This window comes from Heloderma suspectum, chromosome 6 (genome assembly GCF_057233095.1).
Source record: "Heloderma suspectum isolate Gila_16-S chromosome 6, 16-S_ref, whole genome shotgun sequence".
NCBI classification, from domain to species: Eukaryota; Metazoa; Chordata; class Lepidosauria; order Squamata; family Helodermatidae; genus Heloderma; species Heloderma suspectum.
Window position 1 is genome coordinate 96,570,791 of NC_139463.1, and position 25,052 is coordinate 96,595,842.

General features: G+C 46.8%; 2 protein-coding genes across 4 annotated transcripts in view; both read right to left on the reverse strand.

Annotated features, from left to right (window-relative positions):
- Window positions 1–16,414, reverse strand: LOC146341950 (sulfotransferase 1C2-like). 2 transcript variants are annotated; one of them, XM_084805306.1, is made up of 8 exons: window positions 16,386–16,414; window positions 9,962–10,136; window positions 9,713–9,841; window positions 9,525–9,622; window positions 8,429–8,555; window positions 7,519–7,613; window positions 5,583–5,763; window positions 1–1,969 (listed from the first exon to the last, which is right to left on the reverse strand). In XM_084805306.1, exons 2-8 carry the CDS (start codon window positions 10,131–10,133, stop codon window positions 1,857–1,859), a joined length of 915 nt encoding a protein of 304 aa, XP_084661432.1. In that variant the 5' UTR covers window positions 10,134–10,136; window positions 16,386–16,414; the 3' UTR covers window positions 1–1,856. The 2 variants fall into 2 exon arrangements, with proteins under 2 accessions (XP_084661432.1, XP_084661431.1); XM_084805305.1 differs by lacking the exon at window positions 16,386–16,414 and adding an exon at window positions 10,270–10,365.
- Window positions 10,912–25,052, reverse strand: part of LOC146341951 (sulfotransferase 1C2-like) — a 20,318-nt gene continuing 6,177 nt past the window's right edge. The window contains exons 4-8 of one of the 2 annotated variants that reach the window (XM_084805308.1): window positions 24,450–24,547; window positions 22,406–22,532; window positions 22,117–22,211; window positions 20,409–20,589; window positions 10,912–11,467 (exon numbers count right to left, since the gene is read on the reverse strand). In XM_084805308.1, the coding sequence (XP_084661434.1) occupies window positions 11,364–11,467; window positions 20,409–20,589; window positions 22,117–22,211; window positions 22,406–22,532; window positions 24,450–24,547 (605 nt within the window). In that variant the 3' untranslated portion in view covers window positions 10,912–11,363. Of the gene's footprint in view, window positions 11,468–11,636; window positions 18,588–20,408; window positions 20,590–22,116; window positions 22,212–22,405; window positions 22,533–24,449; window positions 24,548–25,052 lie in introns of those variants that run through there. The other variant, XM_084805307.1, reaches the window with a different exon arrangement.

Genomic DNA, 25,052 nt, shown 5'->3' on the forward strand with positions numbered 1-25,052 from the left:
TGGAGATGATAATGGGACTGGAAACAAAGCCCTGTGAGGAGAGACTGAAAGAACTGGGCATGTTTAGCCTTGAGAAGAGAAGACAGAGGGAAGATAGGATAGTACTCTTCAAGTACGTGAAAGGTTGTCACAAGGAGGAAGGCCAGGATCCCTTCTCGATCATCCCAGAGTGCAGGACATGGAATAATGGGCTCAAGTTATAGGAAGCCAGATTCCGGATGAACATCAGGAAAAACTTCCTGACTGTTAGAGCAATATGACAATGGAGCCAATTCCCTAGGGAGGTGATGGGCTCTCCCACACTGGAGGCATTCAAGACGAGGCTAGACAGAAACTTGTCAGGGATGCTCTGTCTTGCATTGAGCAGGGGGTTGGACTCAATGGTCTTATAGGCCCCTTTCAACCCTACTATTCTATGATTCTATCATACGGGAAAATCGTGATGAAGCATGCCCCGACCACTTCATTTGCGGGGCTCCATCAGACCCCACTATTGCAGGCTTTTAGGAAGTTCTTGTTTACTCTGGTCTTCCCCTGATTATGTCTTTTACCAGACTGTTCTGGGTTGTAGCTGCAGTTGCATTTGTAGTGCTATCTAGACCAGATGTTTTATTTATCTATTTATTTACAACATTTGTATACCACTCCCGATCCAGATGACATTCCAGAGCAGTGAACACAAGAAATACAATAGTAAAAAAAAGATAAAAGATTAAAACACATATTAAAATTATTAAAAACAGAATGCCAAGAAAAACCTGCCAAGTTTTATTGCTGATGTTTGTTTTTATGAATCTTGGCTGTTTTACCACCGTATCCATTTTTAAAATTATTGTTACAAGAATGTTATTGTTGTAAGCCACCTTGGGAGGGCTCCTGACCTGAAAGGTGGCCTAGAAATATTTATAATGAATGAATGGATGAATGAATGAATGAATGAATGAATGCCATACCCCCTTCTTCTAGCCAGACTCAATTCTAGGCCAGATGGGGAAGAAAGGACTTTGTGGAACAGTTTAAAGGGTTGGGACTAGTGGGGCTCAACAAAATCTCCCCTTGTGGTCTTCTGGTGATTTATTTCTTTATTTCTTTATTACATTTATATCCTTAAGGAACCCAAGGCAGTGTACATAATCCTCCTCCTCCTCCATTTTATCCTTATAACAACAACCCTGTGAGGTGGGTTGGGCTGAGAGACTGTGACTGACCCAAAGTCACCCACTGAGCTTCCATGGCCAAGTGGGGACTAGATCTCCCGACTCCCAGTCCAACACTCTAGCCACTACGCTGCCCTTAATTCCCCCGCTTCCAATTTAGACCTAATTAGGGCAAGCCGACGTTAGCAGACAAGGGTCTTTGGACTTTCGGCGTAGTCTGGGCAGGCTTCCCCAAGGTGACACCCTCCACCCACTGCAACTCCCAACATGCCCCAGCCAGCCGGTATGGCCATTGGTTGGGGAAGGTTGAGTGTGGGCCTTAAAGCACTTTCTGATCAATTCAAAGTGATCATCTTTTTCTTCTGCAATCTAACTGGAGTTCATGCAATGAATATATCATATATATGCCACGATGAGATCTTCTGAAGAAGGGCAAGATACGCAGGTGATTCAAATGAACCGGGTCTTTCTCCCATCATCAAAAGGTCGGGGGGGGGGGGAACTGTGAAACCATTTCACTGAAATTCATTTGCAAAGGAAAAGACTTATAAAAACAATACATTTAATTTTTGTAAGGCCCATCCTCCACAATATGTGCTTGGGTGGGCTTCCAAACCCGCAGCTTATTTTCTTTAGGGCAGGTGAAATCAACAGGCACATCTGGGTGAAAAAGACTTCGTAAGAGGCAAGGAGGAGTGCTTATAGCTGTGTGCGGAAGCTCAGGCTGCTGTTCCCCAGTTCCTGGGCATAGATGTTGTCTAGCCATTCACTTTGCGCCACCGTGAAGTGCTCCTTCCAGTCTCCTACAGTGCCTGCAGGCAGGGAAAACAATCCGGGGGGAAGACAACCTCAACAAACCAGTTTCCTGTCCCCCTTTCCTGCTCTTCTAACCCAGCAGATTTCAAACTCCGGAGAAGCTTTCCCTCACCCCAGAGCAACTGCTGCCAGTAACTATGTGATCAGGATAAATGACAAGGGGGATGGGCATGAATTTATTTATTTATTTATTGCATTTATACCCCGCCTTTCTCCCTCTCGCAAGGAACTCAAGGCGGCTTACATTATCCTCCTCCTCACTGTTGTATCCTCACAACAACAACCCTGTGAGGTAGGTTGGGCTGAGAGTCTGTGACTGGCCCAAAGTCACCCAGTGAGCTTCCATGGCCAAGTGGGGACTAGAACCCGGATCTCCCGGCTCCCAGTCCGTCACCCTCACCACTACACCACACTGGCAGGTGACAGGGCTCCGCCAAAAGCCCAGTCCACAGCATTGCTGCCCATACCTGTGTTGGCAACTTTCTCCGTCCAAAATGACTACTAACATTTCTAATGCTTATAGCAGGAGAGAGGGGCCTTTTTTTAGGGTTAGGACCACATTCCCTCGGGGGTAGTGGGCAGGTAATCTGTCAGGGCTGGACACTGGCAGTGGTCAGCATCTAAGCCAGGGGTAGGCATGGTGACCCCATTTTCTGCCTCTCTCTCTTTCTCTCTCTCTCTCTCACACACACACACACACACACCCAGGGTGGCCAGCTATCCTACTTTACAGAGTATGTTCCTCTATTTTGGGGAGTTGGCAGAAGACAGTCCTCTATTTGAAGATATCCACCATTGGAACATAAGAACATAGGAAGAGCCCTGCTGGGTCAGACCAAGGGTCCATCTAGTCCAGCATTCTGTTCACACAGTGGCCAACCAGCTAACCAGGGGAAATCCACAAGCCGCACATGAGTGCAATGGCACCTTCCCGCCCGTGTTCCCCAGGAACTGGTAAACAGAGGCATACTGGAGGTAGCATATAGCCATCAGGACTAGTAGCCATTGATAGCCTTCTGCTCCAGGAATTTGTCATCCAAATTGGTGGCCATCACTATGTCTTGTGGAACTGAATTCCATAGTATAGCTAGTACTTCCCTTTATCTGTCCTGAATCTCCCACCAATAAGCTTCATGGGATGACCCTGGGTTCTAGTATTATGAGAGAGGGAGAAAAAAGTCTCCCTACGCACACCATGCCCAATTCTGTACACCTCTAGCATGTCTTCCCTTACTCACATCTTTTCTAAGTTAAACAGTCCCAGATGTTATAACCTTTCTTTGTAGGGGAGTTGCTCCAGTCCCCTGATCATTGTGGTTGCCCTTTTCTGCACTTTTTCCAACTCTACGATATACTTTTTAGGTGCAATGACCAGAACTGTACACAGTATTCCAAGTGCGGTCCCACCACAGATTTGTATAAGGGCTGTACGGTACTGGCACTTTTATTTTCAATTGCTTTCCTAATTATGCCTATCATGGAATTTGCCCTTTTCACAGCCACTGCACACTGGGTTGACATTTTCATCGAGCTGTCCGCCACAACCCCAAGATCTCAGTCACTGCTAGCTCAGATCCCGCCTGCATATATGTGAAGCTGGGATTTTTTGCCCCAATGTGCATCATTTGAAGAGGTTCCAGTCCAAGTCTGGTTTAAAGTTGAAGAACCATAAGAACACAGAGCCACACAGGGGCCTTGAAGTTGCCCATCCGCAGTTAGCACCTGGACAGCAGACTGAGCAGGCGCGCAGGTCACCTGGTCAGCTTCTCCACCATGGTAAGGTGTATTGTATTTCTATTTAAATTAAATTAAATTTGCACCTATACATATAAATTTATACATGCAAACATTATGCAAATTGGTGTCCTTTTTTATGGTAATGTCTCCTCTGTTTTGGCAATGCATCAGTGGACACCCTTCCTCTCTCTCTCAGTTCCTGACATCCCCTTTGCGCTCCCCCCCTCTCTCTGAGACCTCCTTCTCTCCCCGCCCCGAGACCTCTCTCTCTCTCTCTCTCTCTCTCTCTGAGACCTCCATCTCTCTTTCTCTCTCTTTCTCTCTCTCTCTCTCTTTCTCTCTCTCTTTCTGACATCCCCTTGTCTCGCTCTCTCTTTCTGACACCGCTTCTCGCTTTCTGTCTCTGACACACACACCCCTCTCTCTGTCTCTGTCTCTCTCTCTCTGAGACCTCCATCTCTCTTTCTCTCTCTTTCTCTCTCTCTCTCTCTCTCTGAGACCTCCATCTCTCTTTCTCTTTCTCTCTCTCTCTTTCTCTCTCTCTTTCTGACATCCCCTTGTCTCGCTCTCTCTTTCTGACACCGCTTCTCGCTTTCTCTGTCTCTGACACACACACCCCTCTCTCTGTCTCTGTCTCTGTCTCTCTCTCACACACACACACACACTTTCTCTCCCCCTTTTCCTTCCTGCCCAGCAAGCTGCCAGCAGAGGGACAGATAGCTTTTGCCAGAGGTCTGAACTAATCACCTGGAGGGCTTCTGAAAATAGGGTGAGGGCCACAGCCTGCCTCTCCCTGGCTTACTACTCATGATGGGCCTTCCACAATGCTCCTGAACTTGATGCCAGTCCTCTAAATGTGGCTGTAACCCACATGCTCACATGACTGCTCTGAACAGTCCCACGTACCCCACTCAGGCCCACTCAGCTCCAAAGGACAGGTGCCCTAGGACTGCAGAGCTGGACAGCTGCACACTCTGGCTTCATCCATCAACCAGGGGAGGGGGCTTGGGGCCACTGGAAGGCTGCACCCCCTGCCTACCAGGAAGAACATCATTGCAAGGGGGAGACCAGCCTGGACCCATACATCAGCCAGAGAAGGAGCAGCTGTAGGGAGCTCATTTCACCCTTCCCTGCCAGAGAGAACACTTATTTGAACTGAGACCACCCTGGCTCCATCCTTCAACCAGAGAAGAAGCTGCTGCTTCAATGCTTGCTTTCCTCTTCCTTCCCCTTTCCTTTCCCCTTTTGTATCTTGTCTATTGGATTGTGGGCCTTGTTGGATAATAGAAACAACTCCGCATGCTTCCAGACACTAGGGGGCGATAGACAATGTGTTGCATCAACAGCCAATTGTCTTCTTCATTCCCCTTGTTGTCTGATCAGTTCCATCTTCCTGCTCCCTACCCTTCCTCTTCCTTCTTCCTCCTCCTCTGTCTCTGCAGCAGCAACCTACAGTCTCTCTGGGAAGGAAACGAGTAACCATATCTCATGCCTTTGCTTACACTCACACACCCAGCGTTAGGGGGTGCTTGTAGTTAAACAGTGTTAGATAGCCTTCTCCGATGATGTGTATAAAAGCGCTACGTTGATTTGAACTTCTTTTAAATTGGCTCTAGCCTGCATTTATTGCCTCCAGTACTAAATGCTGTGTTGCCACATTTTCTCTATATAAGGCAACTCTGCTGTAAGTCACACCAGACTTTCCAACAGGCCTGAGGGTAGGTAGTGTTTTATCTTGCAGTATCTATGTAGTACTTAGAAAATTGTACGTGCTTTAGAGTGTTAAAATATAGTGCTGCTGCTGCTACTGATGATGATGACGTTGATGATGCTCCTATCAAATGTGGCTGGAACTCAGCCTCTGGTCCTCACCTTTTCTCATGAAGGGCGACACAGCATGGTCCAGGATAGAAGAAGGCATGGAGGTGTAATTAGCTATTGGGTTGGCTTTCATGCTCTCGAATGTCGTGTGCTGCACAATCCGGTTGAGAACCAATTCCAGGAGCTCTATGCCCAGGAATTGGGCAACTTTCTGGATTTCACAGGCTGGGTCCTAGGGAGGGAGACAAGAGTTTTCATGTGGAGTGATTCCAGACAGATTGAAATCTAAAGTTTCTAAGAGTGGAATCCAATGCATATTTAGACAGAAAAAGTCCTACAACCCCCAGCATGCACCAGCCATAAATAAATCTCCCTGAGGAAAAGGTCCCCCCTTTCCCCATCCTACTCCTTCACTATTGTCAAAAAATACTTGTGCTTAGCTGCAAGAATGAACATGGGGACCTTCCCGTTAAACGGCTCTGCTCATTTAAGCTTCTTCTTATGGGACTCTGGGTCTTCAGTGCTGCCTGGCTTTTGTGCAGTTCACCGCTCATTCGAAAAGATTGAAATGCCTGTCTTGAAGCTTAGTTACAGTAAGAGCTGCACGTTAAAATATGCTGGTATTTTGGCCCCGACCCTTTTACCTTCAGCCCCGCCCACCACTGGAATCCGGCCCCCCAAGAGCTTTTCCAAAACATAATTAGGCCCACAGGCTGAAAGAAGTTCAGCACCCCTGTTCTAAGAGCATAAGAACAGCCCTGATGGATCAGACCAATCAAATCCAGCATCTTGGGTTGTGTCCAATGTTAGTCTAACTTAAGTCCCATTCATTTAAATAGGTCTACTCTAAGTAGAAGTAACACTGGATACAATTGCGTTTTTTTACGGTAGTGACCAAGCGGATAGGCCAGGGATCCTCCGTGGTGATTTCTCAGTTCTCTTTCAGAGAGTCACAGTAGAATTACAAAAGCCCAGGCATTTGCATCTGGAAAACATCTTCACTGCTCCTGCCTGAGAGGCTGTCACTGCAATCTAGCCTGAGAGGCTGGTGTTGTGTAGATTAGCTTCAGAGCACAAACAGAGTGCAAAGCAGGCATTTGCCAAAAACAATGCGCAAGCCCAGCCACCCAGTCTAGTTACCCCATGAGATGAAATACTTTTTACCACAGGGCAGATTCTTTTTGTCTGTGTGCGATGCAGAGGCTGTCATAAGGAAATTTACAGAGTTTGGTTTTTGGACCTTGTATTGCCCCGGCCGTGGGCTGCTAAGGTGTGGAGGTGCCAAGATAATGATAAGCCAGATCCAGGTTTGCTTACAAGGAGACTTTATTGAGTACAATCAGCACACAGGCATACCCAATGGTTGGATCAGACAGCTTCTCTGAACCCAGAGCCATGGGGTAAAATGGGTTTTATACCATACATGTCAGCAGGGAGGCAGCATGACAGCAGCAAGCGTTAATTAGCGTTCATTCCCAGCATAGGCTAAACAGTTGTTTGGTCAGAAGGAAAACAATCAGAACTTTCCCAGCACAGACACCTGTACCTCGGCATAAACATAGCCTCACTTCTCAGGCACATCCTAGGCCCTGATAAGATACTAGCCTTCGTTAGCATGGAATGTGCTGAGGCCACGCTATCAACCTTTGACTCATCTCACATGCTCAGAGGCCCACTAGCAAGGAAATTGCACTTAATAAGCATTATGGATCTCTAGGGCCCTCTAAAAACTACAGGTGACTTGATTACAGGCCTGGGGCCATTACAGACCTATTTGGGGCACTGCTGCCAGAAACTCACAGCACCACCAACAGATTAACTGCTTGGAGCATTTCTAGGAGCAGTCTTAGGAGTTTCCTGAGTGGAAAATACAATGTGTGTGTGTGTGTGTTTGTGTGTGTGTGCGCGCACGCGCGCGTGTGTATAAGAGAGAGAGAGAGATTGAAAGAGAAATTGAAAGAGGATTGAGAGAGAGAGAGCTGCTTACCTCTTTCATATCTTCATAAAAGAGGTACAGAATGGGGTGATGGTCTTTAGCCTCCCACCAGCCACGAACGTGGTCTAACCACAAGCCATAAGTGACTGCAAATAAACCCAAGAGGTAGAATTGTTGTAAACTGCTTTGAGGTGGGTTTTTTTTAACTGGTAAGAGGTATACAAATGCTTAAAGTAATAAAATAAAATAAAAGTGAAACGTGGTATGCAGATCTGCCTCAGCCATTCCTCCCAAAGTGTGAACTATAATGTTTTCATGGCTGGAAAGAAAACCAGAACACACATTGCAGGTTCACGTAGCAGTCTCCCTATTTGCAGAATTTTGCTAACCCCTAACCATCCTCTGCATCAACCAGAAGAGCTCCATTCCCCCTCCCGTGGCAGGAAACTCAGTGAAGGGGGCATAAAGATAACCCCAGGGATGTGCACACAAGCAAATGTTCCCCAAATGCCATTTTGAAGCTTGTTCCATCTCGTGGCCATATCAGACTGCAATTTTGTCTGTTTTTTGTCTTTTCCAGATATACACATGAGCTGTGTGCATCTTTGGAATGTGTGCAATTTTCTCCCGCTGATTAAAGTGTGCTCGTGCACATTTTTCAAAAGTATGCATTTTTCATGCACATTTTTCAAACGTGCACATGCTGTCAAACACATTCTTTTGGGTCTGTGAATCACACTGCAAACTCAGAAGTGTACAGACTGCAACCACAGATTGCATTTGAGTCTGTGTTTGGTTCAGGAGGAGCGAATTGGGAAAACCTGATCAAAAATGAACCGAAATGAATTTCTCATATATATCCCTAGATAACCGTCTCTCCTAGAGCAGGCAGGTCCCTTTACAAGAGGCGTGCTCTTCTTCTCTTTTCCACTTCTAGCCTCCCCCACCTCCTCTCACTCACTCTTGCCAGCAACAAAATTCTCCAGAAACTCTTCCCACTTTCCAGGGTCCGGCATAAGCTGGTTCATGCGATGGAAGTGGAAGTAGGAGACGACATTGTCTTTGGCATTCCTGGCCACATAAATGATCTGTAGAAAGAGAATAAAACCAACCAACCAAGAGAGAACCCAGGCCAGGAGTTCCTAGCTGGGGATGATGAGAATTGCAGTCTAGCATATCTCAAAGGCAGCAGGGTTGGGGAAGGCTACCCAAGCCTTTCATTCCCCACTGCTCCAATGTGCAAGGTTCCCGTTCTTGAATGTCTACTCAGAAGTGTGTAGGGCCAGTATGGTGTAGTGGCTAGAGTGTTTGACTGGGAGCCGGGAGATCCGGGTTCTAGTCCCGACTCAGACATGGAAGCTCACTGGGTGACTTTGGGCCAGTCACAGACTCTCAGCCCAACCTACCTCACAGGGTTGTTGTTGTGAGGATAAAATGGAGGAGGAGGGTTATGTATGCCACCTTGGGTTCCTTAAGGAGGAAAAAAGGCGGGATATAAATGTAATAAATAAGTAAGTAAGTAAGTAATTCAAAGATACGTATTCCAGGTGAGTGTTTCCCAGGGTGGCGGTGGCTTTGGGAAAAAAAGTTGCCAGGGATCGAAGGCAGCCTTTACCAATCTGGGACCCTAGGGATGTGATGGACTACAAGCCCCATCATCCCCAGCCAGCACATGATGATAGGATCTGTAGTCTGACCCATCTGGCGGGTACCAGTTGGGGAAGGCTGCTCAAGGGTATCTGGAAGGCACAAACTCTGACCCAGCCAGCCTGACTCTGAAAGTAATGCAGGCATGATGATCCAGTAGTGAGGGAAAGGCACTTATGCTCAGAGACACTCCACTCCCTCCTTTTATACTACGTATTCTGGAGTAGAATCCTGGCACTGCAAACAGGCTGAAAGACCAAGCCTGGATCACATCAAGTACTCCACCTGCACAGGCTCAGAGGCACCCTCTCCTTTCAGTTATGGCTTCACGTGTTCCAAGGGCCCTGGAACTGCACCATGGCTCAGATTAAGCTCTGCCCTCCCATCAGTTTTGCCCCCGTCGTCCTGACCTTGCAGCTGTGTTCCCAGAAGGAAGGCGGCAGGAGCTGGACCGGAAGGTGAGTTTTGAGTGTGCGCGGGGAGGGCATCGCCTCCGCCAGGTCCAAGCCTGAAACACGGGGGGGTGACATTCAGCCTCCTGCAAAGAAACGCTTCCCCCCTCCTCTGCTCACCTGAAGCAGTAGTGCCCCCTACTCACCCGAGGGTATGGGTTTGGGGGGAAACAGCTCTATGTAAGGGCTCCGTTCGAAGATGGGGGCACGAGCACATTTCTGTGGGTCACCTCCATGCTGGATCATGTCCACAATTTCCTGGATCCACGTGGTCCCTGCCAGAAGGGAGTGGGAAAAGGTGCCGAGAATCCAGAACTCCGCCAGTGGCTCTCCATTGCTGCCTCCACCACAGCTATGCCAATGCCCCGCATTTCTGCCCTCTGCCCTGCACTTACCTGCTTTCGGGTAAGTGCAGATGAGGAGGTCATCAGGCCGAGCTTGGAAGCCTCTGATTCGAGCCCAGTTCTCCATGATTTCCTGGGGCAAAAGGACTCCCTCCACCTCCACCAGTGCCGAGCCTTTGACAGACGCAGCGTCCAAACCTTCCGGTCCGGATCCGAGACTCATCTCCTGGCAGTGCAACAAAAGGGAGTCATATGAATGGGTTGTGCTCTCCCCTGCCTTCCCCAAAGCAGCTAGCGCCCCTGCCCCGAACTTCCCTCTGGCACCACTGCCTGCTGCATGAGTGAAAGGTCGTGCCCACCTGCCACCTTCACTCCAGTCAGGGACTGTCACCTTCCTTCCCTCTGCTTCTCCCTCCCTCTTTCTCCCTCTCTCCCTCTCCCTCTCCCTCTCGTTCACTTGCTCTTCCTGAAAAGCTACATAGTCTAGAAATTGGGCGGGTGTGTCTCTTTATGGCAGAGCGGAGAAAGTGTGTGTACACTCCTGGCTGAGGTTTCTCACAGAAAGTGTGTGTACACTCCTGGCGGAGGTTTCTCACATTCTAGGGCTGGGCATCTTGCCAGGTCCTTCTCCTGAGTTGACTTTTCCTAATGGATTAAACCTGTGTGGGATGAAAGTGCATGTGCATGAGAGAGAAAGAGAGAGAGAGAGAGAGAGAGATTGAGTGAAACGGGCTTCCAGGGAACTTGGATTTCTAGCTTGCCATCCTTTAACTCGGGTTTCCCCAACCTGGGCCACTCCAGGTTTGTCATACTACAGTTCCCATCATCCCCAGACAGCCCAGTTGGGATGACGGGAGTTGCAGTCCAACTCCCCTCAAGGGCAACAGGCTGGGAAAGGCTCCTTTGGGTCCTTAAAGCATGGAGGTGCCTTTTGGAGAACCAAGGCCTCTCTCTCTGGCAAGGGTAGGCACACCTGGCACCCTCCAGACGTGTTAGGTGGCAACTCCCACAAACCCCAGCCAACATTACCAAGGGCCATGGATTATGGGAGCTGTAGTCCAAAACATCTGGAAGGCACCAGGTCACCTGCCTCTGATATGGTTTGATCTTTGCCCTGTCAATGGTCATAATACTTTTGTTCAATGCCCTTTGGTGGTTCACTTTAGAGCAAGGAAATTTATTACTGTGTTTACAGCTGGGACACAAACGTTTAGGAGACGGTACCATCTGCCTGAACAAATAAATTGAATGGGATGCAATTTGCCAGCTTTGTTGCTGACTCAGCCTTGTAAATAAGCCCACAAAAACTTATTAGACTGCAAAAAAAAATAAATTACTAGCCTACTAAGGGCTTTTGTGTATGAGGCCTTTATCGTGTGCTCATCATTGCCTACTCACAGTTGCTTACGGGCTCTTTAGATGATGTTGTGACAGTTCAGTTTCACTTCTGTGTCTAAACAGCACTTCTGGTGAGTTTTTTTAGAGCAGGGAAAGTGCGGTACTTAATTGAAAAAGCAAAAGAAACGTAGCACTCCTCGTATAGTGCTTGGATCCCTTCTGCAACAAAACCAAAAGTAGATAGAGCTGATGAATAGCCTCATGTGCAGAAAAGCTCTAAGACACTAGTAGCCTGTTTTTCCATGGGGACTGCAGAGAGGGGGAAGCCCTGTCCTCTTTGCCAGCATGGATATACTAGTAGACTAGTAAAAAGTAGTTTTGTCTTCTGCCAAGTGGGGTTGGAGGTGGGATGGAGCAATTTCTCCTTGTTCCACTGGCCTGCTGCATTTCTGTGCTGGCCATGGAGAAAGGCATTTTCCTTCCTCCATGGCTAGCATGGAAAAGAAATGGGCTGGTAGAGGGATGGAGTGAACTGCCCTCCTCTGCCAGCCTCCTCACTCACCTGCATGAAATTCCTGGTTGCCTGTGGTGACAACCAGGTGAGTTGTTAACTACAAGGCTGTGCTGACAGTGTGAAGTCTTGAAAACCTTAGGTTGTACACAGACAGATCTGCCAAGAAGAATGGGTGTGGAGTTACTTGCTGCTTATCCCCCGCCCCACCCCCTACCTTCGCTTCTATTTTGACACATGCATCCATCCATCTCAGGAAGCTGATTGTTGACCTCCCTCCCATGCTTCAAGCGTGCTTTCCATTTTATATGGAGCCTCCTCCACATTTCCTGCATGTTTATAACCTCAAGCTGCTTAGCTCTTGATTTTACTTATAGCTTTTTTGGCAACTGTGGTCCCAGACAGGGCCGATGTCAAGACTAGGCATGGTTGGGTATTGGCTGAGGGCCCACACCCCAGCAGGGACCCACTTCAAGAGCCCCTGGACTTGCTCCTCCTCTTCACCATTACAACCCGCTCTGGCCCAGGCAATGGTGGTGGTGCAAAAGAGAAGGAGCAGATGCCACAGCCAAATTGCTCCTTGGCTCTCTGCCTGTCAAGCAAGCAAGCGGTATCAATGATGAGGAAGGCATCGTTTAGGTCTGGAGGACAACAGGCATGCTGAGGGAACTCTGGCTGGGAGATGCAGGACTGCATGCCACCACCATAACAGCCAAGGGGCAATCCCTCAAGATCACGTAGCAAGCCATTCACTGGATTCAGTATTCTGGCAGGATAGGAATGATCAGGGAATGGAGAAGGAGAAAGGATGAGTGATAAATTAGTTCCATTGAGATTTTTATACAAATTTACTGAATTCATACTTCCCAAATAGAGATGTAAAATTTCCAGAAATTTTGAGACCATGGGGGGAAAAAACCCATTTTCCCATTGTTTTTTTCCCAGAAAAATTGGAAATTTTGGAGAAATGGAAAAATAAGCAATACTTATTTTTTAAGCGCTCTTTACAAATCTAAAGTGACTTTGTTGCTTTAAGACAGCCTTCCCCAACCTGATGCTTTCCAAATATTTTGGGCTTCAGCTCCTATCAGCCTCAGGCAGCATGGCCAATGGTCAGGAATGGTGGGCATTGTAATCCAAACCATCCGGAGGGCACCAGGTTGGGGAGGACTGCTTTAGCATTTCTGTTCCTAAAGTTATTTTATGTATGACTTAGTTTGCTCATAAAATCATATTTTAGCACTTTAAAAAGCAAACTTAGTAGGTAAATTTGTAATTATTGTATGAATAGAACTACATTAAATGACTGCTACAGCATCAGAAACACATGACTATAGAAAAAAAAACCAACCTGTCAAGAATGCACATTTGCTGTCAAAAATGCACAATGGTAACTCTGCTCACATCTTGGGAAACTGAGCATAAATGTCTATTAGTGAAATATACTTTAGATTAGTAATTTTCATAAGGAATGAAAGAACTAACTATGCTGGGAATCTTACAGAGATGATTAAAAAAATATTTTCCCCCCATGGCTTCATTATTTCCAAACATTTTACATGTCTAGCCTTCCTACAAAAGTGTTTTAATTACATAGTTTTTAGAAATAATTTAAGGGAGAGTAAAGGCTGGGTAACAGTATAGAAATACTTTGTCTTAAATTCTAAAATGAAATATTTCATAATCCAAAGCTGTTCAATTTTTCCAGTTTTTCAGAAAAAAACACCCAGTCCTTGGAAAAAATGGGAAAAAACACATTTTTTTCTGATTTTTTTTTTCCTGGGCCTTCACATCTCTATTCCCAAGCCAATAAGCCAACCACATCAGAGTCATGCGCAAAATCCACATTTTTCTGAGCTTGGTGATACAGTTTATCAGGGTGGGCGGGATCGGCACAAAAATACATGTGCTACTGTAAAGTGTGTACAAAATCCAGAGGAAAAGTGCACACAAAGCTGCATTACATCAATGGAAAAGTACTTGGAAAAAATGTGTATGTTTCAAAAATGTTCAAGAAATGTGTGTATTTGGGGAAAATGCACCCCCCCAAAAAAAAGTTTGAATCTCCATGAGGACTTAAAAAAAAAAAAAAGACAAGAAGTCACAAATTTATGTGGAAACAGGATAGAATCGCCCAGAGTGGCTGAGTGACCAGCCAGATGGGCGATTAATAAATTTAATAAATAAAATTTTAATAAATAGAATGAGCATAAATTCTATTTATAAATAAATAGAATGAGCATAAATCTGACAATCTGACAATCTTGGCATGCACAAAATTGACAGATCCATCCATCCATCCCTCGGAGTCAGTAGTGTCCTTGTCATGGACCAGATCACTATTGAGGTCTAGACTTTGTAACGTTTAGCCTTTTTCTGGGATGGGGAACCTGTTTGGTTGGTCTGGTGGTCTGATTATTTCCAAGTCATGCTGAGGGGTGTTCCATGTCTGATACTCCTGTCGACAGACACTCCGCTGGGTCTCTGGAACAAGGTGGTCTGGGTGGTGGACTTGATAGCTCCTAAAAATCCTCCTTTCTCCTGGACTAAAGCAAGATCAGTTCCCTGGTATCTTCTAGGGCTGTGCATCACTTTGGTGCTGAATCGAAATATTGAAGCAAATCGGGGTGCTTCGGGGGTGCTTTGGGGAGATCAGAAGCAAATCAGTCCAGCACTGAGGTGGTCCAAAGTGAAGCGGGTCACTGCCAAAGCACCTTGGAAATTTGGAGCTATTCTGATGCCTTCTGAAGCCCAGATAGCCTGTCTCTAAATGTATCAACTTGTGAAAGATCAGGGAGGGGGAGGCAAGGAAGAGAGAGGGGGAGGAGGAGGAGGGAGTCAGCTTTGGCGAATGGCAACTCTAGTTGCCAAATTAGGGCTGAACTTAACCCAGCAGTCTCCAATCATTGGCAGTGGTGGAGGAGGGGGGCAGGATACCGTAAATATCAGAAATCAGCCTGTGTTTGTTTCACTGCGAGAGAGAGTGCTGGTTGGTTAGTTGGCTAGATCTGTGTGGTGCGTGTGTGTTGTCCTGTAGCTTTGTCGTTCTTCTTTCCCACCCAGCCCTTCTCAATTCAACTATTCCCATCCTTTCTTTTCTATATTATTTATTTAAAAAACAAAAACATTTCAAAAGTACTTTAGTTTCCTCATTTCCTTGCCTTGTTCTTTGGCTCCCCCACCCCACCCCCTGCTGTTCTGAATTCAACTTTTTCTTTGTCGTTTTCCCTGTCTTTCTTGCTAGATCCATACACACACACACACACACGTACTTTCCTTTCCTTGTTCTTGCCTCCCCCCCGCCCCTCTCAGTTCCTGTATTCCTTCCCTTCCCATTTTTGAACTCTATATCTTTTCCCTAAAAAAAAAAAAAAATTAAAAACCCTTTTCTTTGCTTGTATGTAGTTCTGTATTTGCTTTTCTTTTGCTCATGTGTGTGGGTGCTTATGTTGTGGTCAAGCAAACAGTGTGTGGCAAAGCACTACACACATTCACATATATTATTTAAATTTAATACTACACTGTGGCAAAGCAAGCCCAATATGAGGCATCTTCAGGGTCTTGGCATGGGGGCTGCCCATTGCCCAGATTTCATGCAGTTCTCTGCAATCAGTGAAAAGTTATAGCTCTTTGCTTTGAGAGTTTGTAAAAAGCACATAGCACAAACCTCTCCTGCCAGCCGGCCTGCCAGCCTGTTTTCCCAGGTAATGTGTATTCCATTCAGCCAAAGAGAGCCTGAGGTCATCCACTGTGAAGCTGAATAGGAAAGTAGTACCAGGGCAGAGGAATTATTTTGCACTTCAAAGAACCTTACACCAGAGATTAGGGATAGTCACCTCCTCCTAATCATCGCTCAAAACACCTAACTTCTCTGATTATCCCTTTATGACCTTTGGTTTGCGTTTCGGAGAACAGCACATTTTATCTGTGCCTAGCACGAAATCTACTGGACCAAACTGTCTGATATTTGGCAGATGGAATGAACTCCATGGGGGCTGCCAGGTCCCCAAATGTCATGTACTTATCATGAAAACTGAAAATGTTATGGCTATTTCCATTTTCCAATTCAAGTCAATGGGAAAACGTCAAATCTGAAGAATTCAGATATTCACATTTCGCTTCAGACCCGAATCCGAAGCAAAGCAGATAGTGTCCGAAGCAGTCCAAAGCAAAGTGGGGCAGCTTCAGAAGGTCTGAATTGGCATCTGAAGCAAAGCGGGGAGTCTGTGCGCAGCCCTGGTATCTTCCACTGGAATCGGTCGAGGTTGGTGGCTCCGATATCAGCCGGGCGATAAATCCGCTCTGGGTTTCAGTCAGAACTCTAAAGGAGCTATCCACGGTGCTGAACCCCATGCCCCAAACAGGTCCAGCATGTTGGATAGCTCTTTTAGAGTTCTGGCTGAAACCCGGAGCGGATTTATCGCCCCACTGACATTGGAGCCACCAGCCTCCACTGACAGAAATCATATATACCAGCCTTCCCCAAGCTAGTGCCTCCCAGATGTGTGAGCCAACAATTCCCAGTATTCCCAGCCACATCTGGAGGGCACCAGGTCGGGGAAGGCGGGCATATGCTCTTGAGATATTTCGTTGTCTAGTTCTGCAGACTTGTTGGAGGGCACTCACTGCGTGTGATGCACTTTCAGCTTGCCTGCGCCAAGGCCCAGAAGCAGTGGAGCCAGACTATCTTCCAGTTGGATTCAGGAACAACAGATACCACCAACACGACATCTCAACTTGGATTAGCTATACAGACAGAGTAACACACATCCAGCCTTCTCCAACCTGATGCCTGTCAGATGTATTTGACTGCAACTCCCATCATCCTGAGCCAGCAGACCTTGTAGTCCAACACATCTGGAGGGCACCAGGCTAGGGGCATTGGCTCTAACCAGTTCTCATTGGATCATGGAGCTGCTGTTACAACCCAGAGGTGCTGGACAGGGGAGCAGCTATTACAAGCCAGGCTTAAAGCAACAGCTCACACACACTACATCCCCAACTGTCCAGCTGGCATATGTCCAATGTGAAATAAACATCTGAGGTCTGGAGTCAGAAATTCAAGCATATGACTCTCTGTTGGCGGCAAGTCTGTGTGCAGTTCAATAAATGTGTGCAGTTCTGAGGCACAAATCTCTGTCCACTCCAGACCCTGTCCTTTGGGGACATCTTGTGGGGCATCTCAGGATGTCAGGGCCAGAGATGGATGATCTTTTTGCAAATGTCTCCTATTCCTTCTGAAGGTTACTCCACTCAGTGTTTTCACTACATCCCTCTCAGCAGTGACAAAGGTTGGGACCCATCTAACACTCATTGCAACATGGCGTGCTGGAACATAGGTCATTCCTCTATTGTAATGGGACTTCTGTTGCTATTGGAGTTGGATAGTGCAGTCAACAATGGTTTTGTGGTAGCTGGCAGCATGCTATGCAAAAAGCTGGCCCATCACTGATAGGGCCAGAGCAAATGGGAAACCAGTGACAGGGGTCAAAGTATAGCAACTGGAGAACTGTGCCATCTTTTTCAACCAATACTTGATGGTCTGGACCATGACTTCAGCTATCTCACTGGATCGGGGGCAGGTAGGACTCAGGTGTGTCATGATTTACCCCATTCTTTGGTGAATTGTGGCACAACTTCACTTGCAAATGAGACACGGTCCAAATTGATCCCCCTGGGAACACCATGCTGGGCAAAAAAATGATTTCATCTTCGCCACAACAGTGAAGACCGATTTGTCAGGGATCTGAAGAATTTCAGGTTACTTTGTAATAGTCTGTTAATGGGAGGTATGAGTGCCCCTTGAATTTAAACATGTCCATCGCAACCTTTAATCAAGGGAGATAAAAAAATTTGTACGGTAACATGAGTGCTGATCATTAGGCTATAAAGCACCCTACCCCAATAAGGTGCCCTCTAAACATTTTGGACTTCAGCTCCCATTAGCCCCAGCTGGCATGACCAATGGATAGGAATGCTGGGAGTTAAAGTCCAAAACATCTGGAGGGCACCATGTTGGGGACGACTGCTGTAAGGCCTGATGCTGTGGGCAAGTTCCAACTCATTGCCCGATGTGGGCGTTCATGTTCAGCCCAGACTTGAGGAGTTGGGCTCTGACTTTTATCCTCTGGACTCCCTGATATAATAAGCATAACAGCTTAAGCGTGTTGTCTCATGCACCTTGCAGGATGACACAATCTTCAGGCCAAACCTTAATCAATAGCTTTCAATTTCAAGCTGATCCTTCAAAGGTCCCCAGTTCTCATTTGACCGGGCTATTCCCATCTCTGGGAACTTCCATTAAGATGATGGGCCTTAAGGCTCTGAAGGAATGGGTCAACACAAAGGCAAAGCAATCCATCCTTTTTCTGAGCACTGACAGAGCAGTCAACTCATGCAGCCAGTTTGGAAACCTGGGAGGTGACTCATTTTGTCTGACTACCCCAGGGTCCTCTTGAGTGGAGCCAGTGCAGCGCAGGGGATCTTGTGACGCCCAAGAAGCACTGGCAGGATTGTGGGAGACACATAAATTTGGCGGGTTCCTGGAAGCCAAAGCCCCTCAGTGACATCAGGGTACGAATTAAAAAAATTGTCCTTGGTAGCCAAAGGAGGCCCATGCGCAGCACATGGTTCTTCTGGCCCTTGCTTCTGGCTTCTTGCGTGGTCACACTGAAGTATGTTTTGGTGGAAGTCTCACTGCAAACCAAAGGTGTGCTTATAACTCTGTCCGGAAGGTCGGGCTGCTGCCCCCCAGTTCCCGAGCACAGATGTCATCCAGCCGTTCACTTTGAGCCACTGTGAAGTGCTCCTTCCAGTCCCCTACAATGCCTGCAGGGGGGGAAACAATCCAGAAAAACCTCAACAAAGACTACGCTGTTTAAAAGTGCTGCGTGGAGGATAAACAGTGGTGGAAGTAACAGACACGCCAAACAGGGATCCAAGCTCTCTGCCCTACCCTTCTTCCCTGTTCTACCACCCAGAGGGTCATCACCTACTGTATCACTGTAGCTCAGCCGCAGAGCACATCTTATGTTCCTATGGTCTGCATGCAGAAAGCCCCAGGTTCAATCATGGCATCTTCAGGTAAAGCCTCTTGTCCAAACCCCTGGAGAGCTGCTACCAGTCAGTGTCAAACAGTGGAGGCTGGTGGCTCCGGCATCAGTGGGATGGTGAATCTGGTCCAGGTTTCAGTCAGAACCAGTCAGAACTCTAAAGGAGCCATCCAAGGTGTTGCACTGACATCGGAGCCACCGGCTTCCACTGCTGTCAACAATACTGAGCTAGATGGACTTCAACCCCCACCAGCCCCAGCCAGCATGCTGGGAATTGTAGTCCAAGACATTTGGAGGGCACCGGGTTGGGTAAAGCCAAGAGTTCTTACTCCCAAGCAATGGAGCAGGTAATAAAACCGCTTTGCAGACATGGTTGATCTTCATCTGGCAGTCCCATACCTTTTAACATGTTTTGCTCCCATTTGTGGCCCTGCCCCTTCTCTAGAAGAAAACACACACAGGGTAAGAGAGAGACTGAGAGAGAGAGAGAGAGAGAGAGAGAGAGAGAGAGAGAAAGAAAGAAAGAAAGAAAGAGAAAGAGAGAAAGAGAGAAAGAAAGAAAGAAAGAAAGAAAGCTCTGAACATGTACAGAGAGCCTCTTCTTCCGCACTGAGCAACTGCAGCATGTCCACACAGAGGAGCAAGGCTGCATTTCAGGGCAGACGGCCTGGCACTGCTACAGGCATAGGGCCTGGGACTTCTCCTTCCAGAAAAGAAGCACTGCCTCCAACCTCTCTTGACAACTTTCTCCCTTCAAAATGACTTTTGAATTGCTTACACCGTGGCCCCTGCCACCCCTCCACCCCCACCCGTTGCGCCTTTTTTTTCTGCTAGAAAAGAAGTTTAAAAGGTTGTGGCAGCAAACCATTACAGAAGCTTTGCATGGACAAATTTAGCTTGAAAACAAAATGTGTCCATTCTAAACCTCCATAGCAGCAAACTGTGATTCTTTTTATTCTCCATCCCTTTTTTGGCAGCACCATGGCAGCAGGAGGAGTGAAGTCCGTGGCAGGTCTGGGCAGGGGGGAATTGGCGCCTTGACCGCCAGAAGTTGCCTGCCCTGGGTTAAACTTTATTGCTTAGGGTGGTGATTCCATGCCACTGCTGAACCTGATGCCATCATTCTGAATGTGTGAATGTACCTTGACCGCTTTCAACAGTCCTGCAAGACCCCTCTCTTATCAGATGTGGCTAGAACTCAGCTTCATTTCCCTACTAATTGTGGATGCATGTGTCAATTTCAGTTTCTCATTTTTCCCATCCTTACTTCTTTCCATCCTCATCAGTTCGCACCTTTTTTTTAAAAGTCTGCACAAATACCTATATTTTTGTATGCATTTTTCCCAAATACATGCATTTTGGCAAGCCGTCTTTCCTTGTAGAATGCTTTTTTGTACATTTCCCCTCCCTGCCCCAATATACATTTTTAGGTGGCTTCCCCTCTAAATATTTTGTTAAGAGGCTTGCATCGCAACATTTTGAGAAGTGCAAATGCCAAAAGATAACAGTGTTCCAGTTCACATATTGATTCAGGAAGTGCAGATTTGGTAAGTTCATATCAAAATGCACACCAAACAAAATTTTCCCCTAGCCCTACCTTTTCTCATGAAGGGTGACACAGTTTGGTCCAGGAAGCAGGAAGGTACAGTAGTGTAATTAGCCATCGGGTTTGTTTTCATGTTCTCGAACTTCGTGTGATGTACAATCCGGTTCAGAACCTGTTCTGACAGTTTGAATTCTAGGAACTGGGCTACTTTCTGGATTTCCCGACTTGGATCCTATGGAGAGAGATGCTGATAGAAGGATTCTGGCTGGCAGGTTACCATAAGGGAGGGGTGCCAAACCTCAGGCCCGCGAGGTATATGTGGCCCTCTGGGGTTCCCCAGAAGGCCACACCCCCTTCCCTTGGCCCCAGCCCTCTTTTCCCCTGGCTGCCAATCATTTCATGTTTTCCTGGCTTTTGCACATTTTCCCTCCCATTCTAAAAGGTTGAACCGCCTCTCCTAAGGCTTAGTTACTGGCAGGGAGAGCTGTAAGCTAAAACATGCTGGCATTTTTGGTGTTTTTGCCCTTTCCCTTTTGCCTTCAGCTCCACTCACCCCTGGAATGTAGCCCTTGAGAGCTTCTCCAGAACTGAATTTAGCCCTCAGGCCAAAAGACGTTGAACACCTCTGGCCAGTGATGTGGATTTTCTGGGAGGAAAATTGCACTGGAAAATTTTCCTATGCCAATTAGCCTAATTCCCATTGGGAAATGTTCAGTTTGCATTGGAAAAATTTCTGATGCCCTAAGTGTTCTAATTTAGCATGTTCATTTTATTGGTATTTAGTATCAGAGGCACACTGTATTTAGTATCATACTGCCTCTGATATAGAGGCAGTAACTCTATGTACACCAATTGCTGGGGAACATGGGTGGGAGGGTGCTTTTGCACTCATGTCCTGCTGTGGGTTTCCTGTGGGCAGCTGGTCGGCCACTGTATGAACAGAATGCTGGATTAGATGGACCCTTGGTCTGATACACTACGGCTCTTCTTGTGTTCTTATATTTTAGTAAACGACAAAGATAAAAGAGTACCCTATCTTAATTATACCTCAAGTATTTGACCTGAAAGAATTAAAGCACTCTTAATATGATTTAAATGTTGTATTATGTAGATTTTTTAATTAGAATACTTGTAAAAACTTAAATAGCATGTACTTCCTTTACATTGTTTAAATTTAAGAAAAAATCAAAGGTACTGAAAAGTGCTGACAGACTACTTAATTTTAGCAACCCAAAGAACTGTGTGTGATATGCTGACAACCACTCATCTATTTCAACAGAATTTAAGTCTCTTCCATGGAGATTGTTGGGGCACCTTCAGTTTTGCTGTTGCTATGTATTAGTCCCACTTCATTCTGAGACATATATGTATTTCAATGACATATATGTAACCCCTCATGTAGTTGCTAGGGATAATCACCTGAAAAACATTAATTACAACTTTGAAACTGTCAAGCTGGCCTGATCTTGAATTTGCAAATGGCATCCATTCATTGTTACTAGTACACTTACTAAATGGGAAATTTTCAGCAGAAAAATAAAGCACTGGAAAATTTCTTGGAAAATATTCCATCTGTATCGCTGCCCCTGCCATAAGGAAGGTCATTGTGTTAGTTTCTGGCTTGACTTGGGCATTGCTATCAGACATTTAATAGCATCAGAGTCATCAATCAGAGTATTTTGAGAAGCAGAGTTGTCTCATAGCTGAAAGTACATCCTTGGAGAGGGTGTGTGTGTGTGTGTGTGTGCCATCTGCTCACCTCTTTCATGTCTTCATAAAAAAGATAGAGAACCGGGCAATGGGCCTTCGCATCCCACCAGCCACGGACATGGTCAAACCAAGAGCCCCAGGGAACTGCAAGGAGACGCAAGAAGTGAACATGAGAACAGAAGAAGAGTCGTGCTAGATCTGGACCAAAGGCTAATCTAATCCCACAGTAGCCAACTAGATGACAGTGAGGAACCGAACCCACAAGAAGGATATTAGTGCAAGAGCACCCTCTAGCTGCTGTTCCCCAGCAAGTGCTACTATGAGAGGAACCCACTCACTCTTCCCAATAAGGAAATTCTCCAAAAAGTGGCCCCAGTTTCCCGGCTCAGGCATCCACTGGTTCATTTTGTGGAAGTGGAAATAGGAGACTGCATTGTCCTTGGCATTCCTGGCCACGTATATGATCTGTGGAAGGAAGAGAGAAGCCAGGAGTCCTAGCTCTCAGACCTTCAGCATCTCCTCATCAAATCACAAGATTCCTCTCCTTTTTTTATTTAAAGAGAAATGTGCTGGGGCTAAAAAGTGTTAGAGGCCCCCAAATGAATTGGGTCAGCCTATTCAGATTAGTGCAGGGGTGAGGGGGAAGGATAGGCCAGATGTTGCCATTAATGAATAGCAGCTCCCGCAACCTCATGTCCTCCAGATGTGTTGGACTACAACTACCATCACCCCCCAGCCTGCATGGGTATTGGCCAAGCTGGATGGGAACGAAGGGGTTTGTAGTTCAACACCTCTAGAGGACACTGAATTGGGCAAGGCTGCTCAATAGCAGTGGGAAATCCCTCTGCTAATGGTCAGAGGCAGTCCTTAATGTTATTTCCCATCTATAATAACAACAAAAGAGGATGTGTGTCTGTCCGTCTGTCCATCAGTGCCATAGTGCCAAGACTGTGAAACCTAGACACCTGAAACTCGGCATGCATACTTAGGGGACTCTAAGGATGTGCATCCCCAGGTTATTTTGTTTTTTTAAATGCATTAATTAGTTTAAATAAATTTAAATGTGTCCCTGTGGTTGAAGCCTGCAGTCCCATCTTCAGTCATTAGGGGCCGACTTCCCTAACTAGCACATAGCTTTGCGGTCCACACAGTTTGAAGCCAGGAAAGATTAGTAGACTGAGGGTCAGAGTTATATGCCTGCCCCCTCCCCCCTGCTGTGGGGTAGCCCTCCCTCAGGGGAATGGAGTGGCTAGGCCCCTCCCTCAGGGCGCTATAGGTGCACACCATGGCAGGGGCCATGCCTAGAGGTGCTGGCAGGTGTGGCTTCATTCAGAGGGGGCGGGCACAATGTGTCCCATTCTGACAACTGTGTAGGTTTGCCTGAAAGCTTCGCTGTGTCAGACTAAGAGCTATTCCAACCCATGCAAGGTCAGTTGTGTTCGCTAGTAGGAAATAAGGGAAATGTATTTGGCCATAAGCCATAATCACAATACAAAAACATCAATACAAAATAAAATGGCAAAATATCATTTTATATACTCTACAGCAGAGCCCTTGGTCATACTGAACCCTTCATCTGAACATGCTCAGGTAGAGCTTGCCTTTCATTATTATCACTTATATAGGAACATCGGAGGCTGCCTGATACAGACCATTGTTCCATCTGGCCCATTATTGTTGACACTGACTAGCAGCAGCTCTCCAGGGATTTTCAGCCAGGAGTTTTTCCTGGAGATACCAGGGACTGAACCTGGGACTAGGGATGGGTGAACTCATGCCCATCTATGCCACACACCACCTGCTGGGCCCTTGCTGGCCGCTTGACCCTGTTTGCCACAGCTGCCCAGCAAGAGATGCATGACCACCCAATCCCTCGCCGAGCCACCATTTCACCTAAAAATGGCAGCTTTGCCTTTTTTGTAAATCCTCATTTATGCAAATGGTGGCTGTAAAGCAGCCATTCATGCAAGATTACAGGTGTAAATGGTCCATTACACCTGTAATCTGTGTAAATGGCCCCTTTACGGTCACCATTTGCATAAATGGGGATTTACAAAACCAGCCAAGCTACCATTTTCATGCAAAATGGTGGCTCGGCAGACCAGCAGGGACTGCCGCACTTGCCCGGCTCGGCACACACCAAGTTGGACAAGTACGGTGGTGAATGGGCTGGAGTCCAGGAAGCCAAGCGAGGGAAGTCTGCCAGACTCCACCCCCTTCCTGGACTCTCGCAAAATCTCTACCTGGGACTTTCTGCATGCAAAGCATATGCTCTCCCATGGCCCCCTCCCAGGCTCGAGCCAGGAAACTGAAGCAGATCCCTTCGGCTGAACCATGTTCCACGTTAAGACTCACCCTTGTAGCAATCCCCCCTGTACTGACCTTGCACTTCTGTTCCCAGAAGGAAGGCGGCAGGAGCTGGACCGGGAGGTGAGATTTGAGCGTGCGTGGAGAGGGCATCGCCTCCGCCTCTTCCACACCTGAGACGCCAGGGAGAGGGTGACATTCAGCATTGTGCTGAGAAACCCTTCACCTTTCCCACACTCACTATCTCCCTGAAGCAGTACTTTCTACAAGTGGTGTAGTGCAGGGGTGGGCAGAAAGTAGATCTCCAGATGTTTTGGACTTCAACTCCCAGCATTCCTGACCATTGGCCATGTTGCCAGGGGCTTCTGGGAGATGGTCAAAAACATGTGGAGATCTACCTTCTGCCCACCCCTGCTGTAGTGGTAAATTCTGTGTGGGGACTCATTATGCCAGCCCCCATATCCATTTCCCCAAGGAGGATCCATAGCCACAACCACAACAATAGACACACACACACACACACACCCCCGTCTGTAATATTTATACTCAAAGGAGCTAACACTCTGGTTGAAAACATTATTATCGCAGACATCCAAAACAAACCAACAAACCACTAATACAATTTTACAATTAAGATTACAGCGTATGCATGCAATCCTTTGCATAGTTGTGGGAGTA

What these genes read in the sequence shown, in the direction of transcription:
- LOC146341950 (XM_084805306.1), bottom strand. Translation starts at nt 10,133, where the DNA reads ATGAGTCTCGGATCCGGACCGGAAGGTTTGGACGCTGCGTCTGTCAAA. An exon ending in CCCCAAACCCATACCCTCGG is followed by an intron (nt 9,623 to 9,712) that starts GTGAGTAGGGGG and finishes CCCGTGTTTCAG; the next exon opens with GCTTGGACCTGGCGGAGGCG. An exon ending in GAATTTTGTTGCTGGCAAGA is followed by an intron (nt 7,614 to 8,428) that starts GTGAGTGAGAGG and finishes GTTTATTTGCAG; the next exon opens with TCACTTATGGCTTGTGGTTA.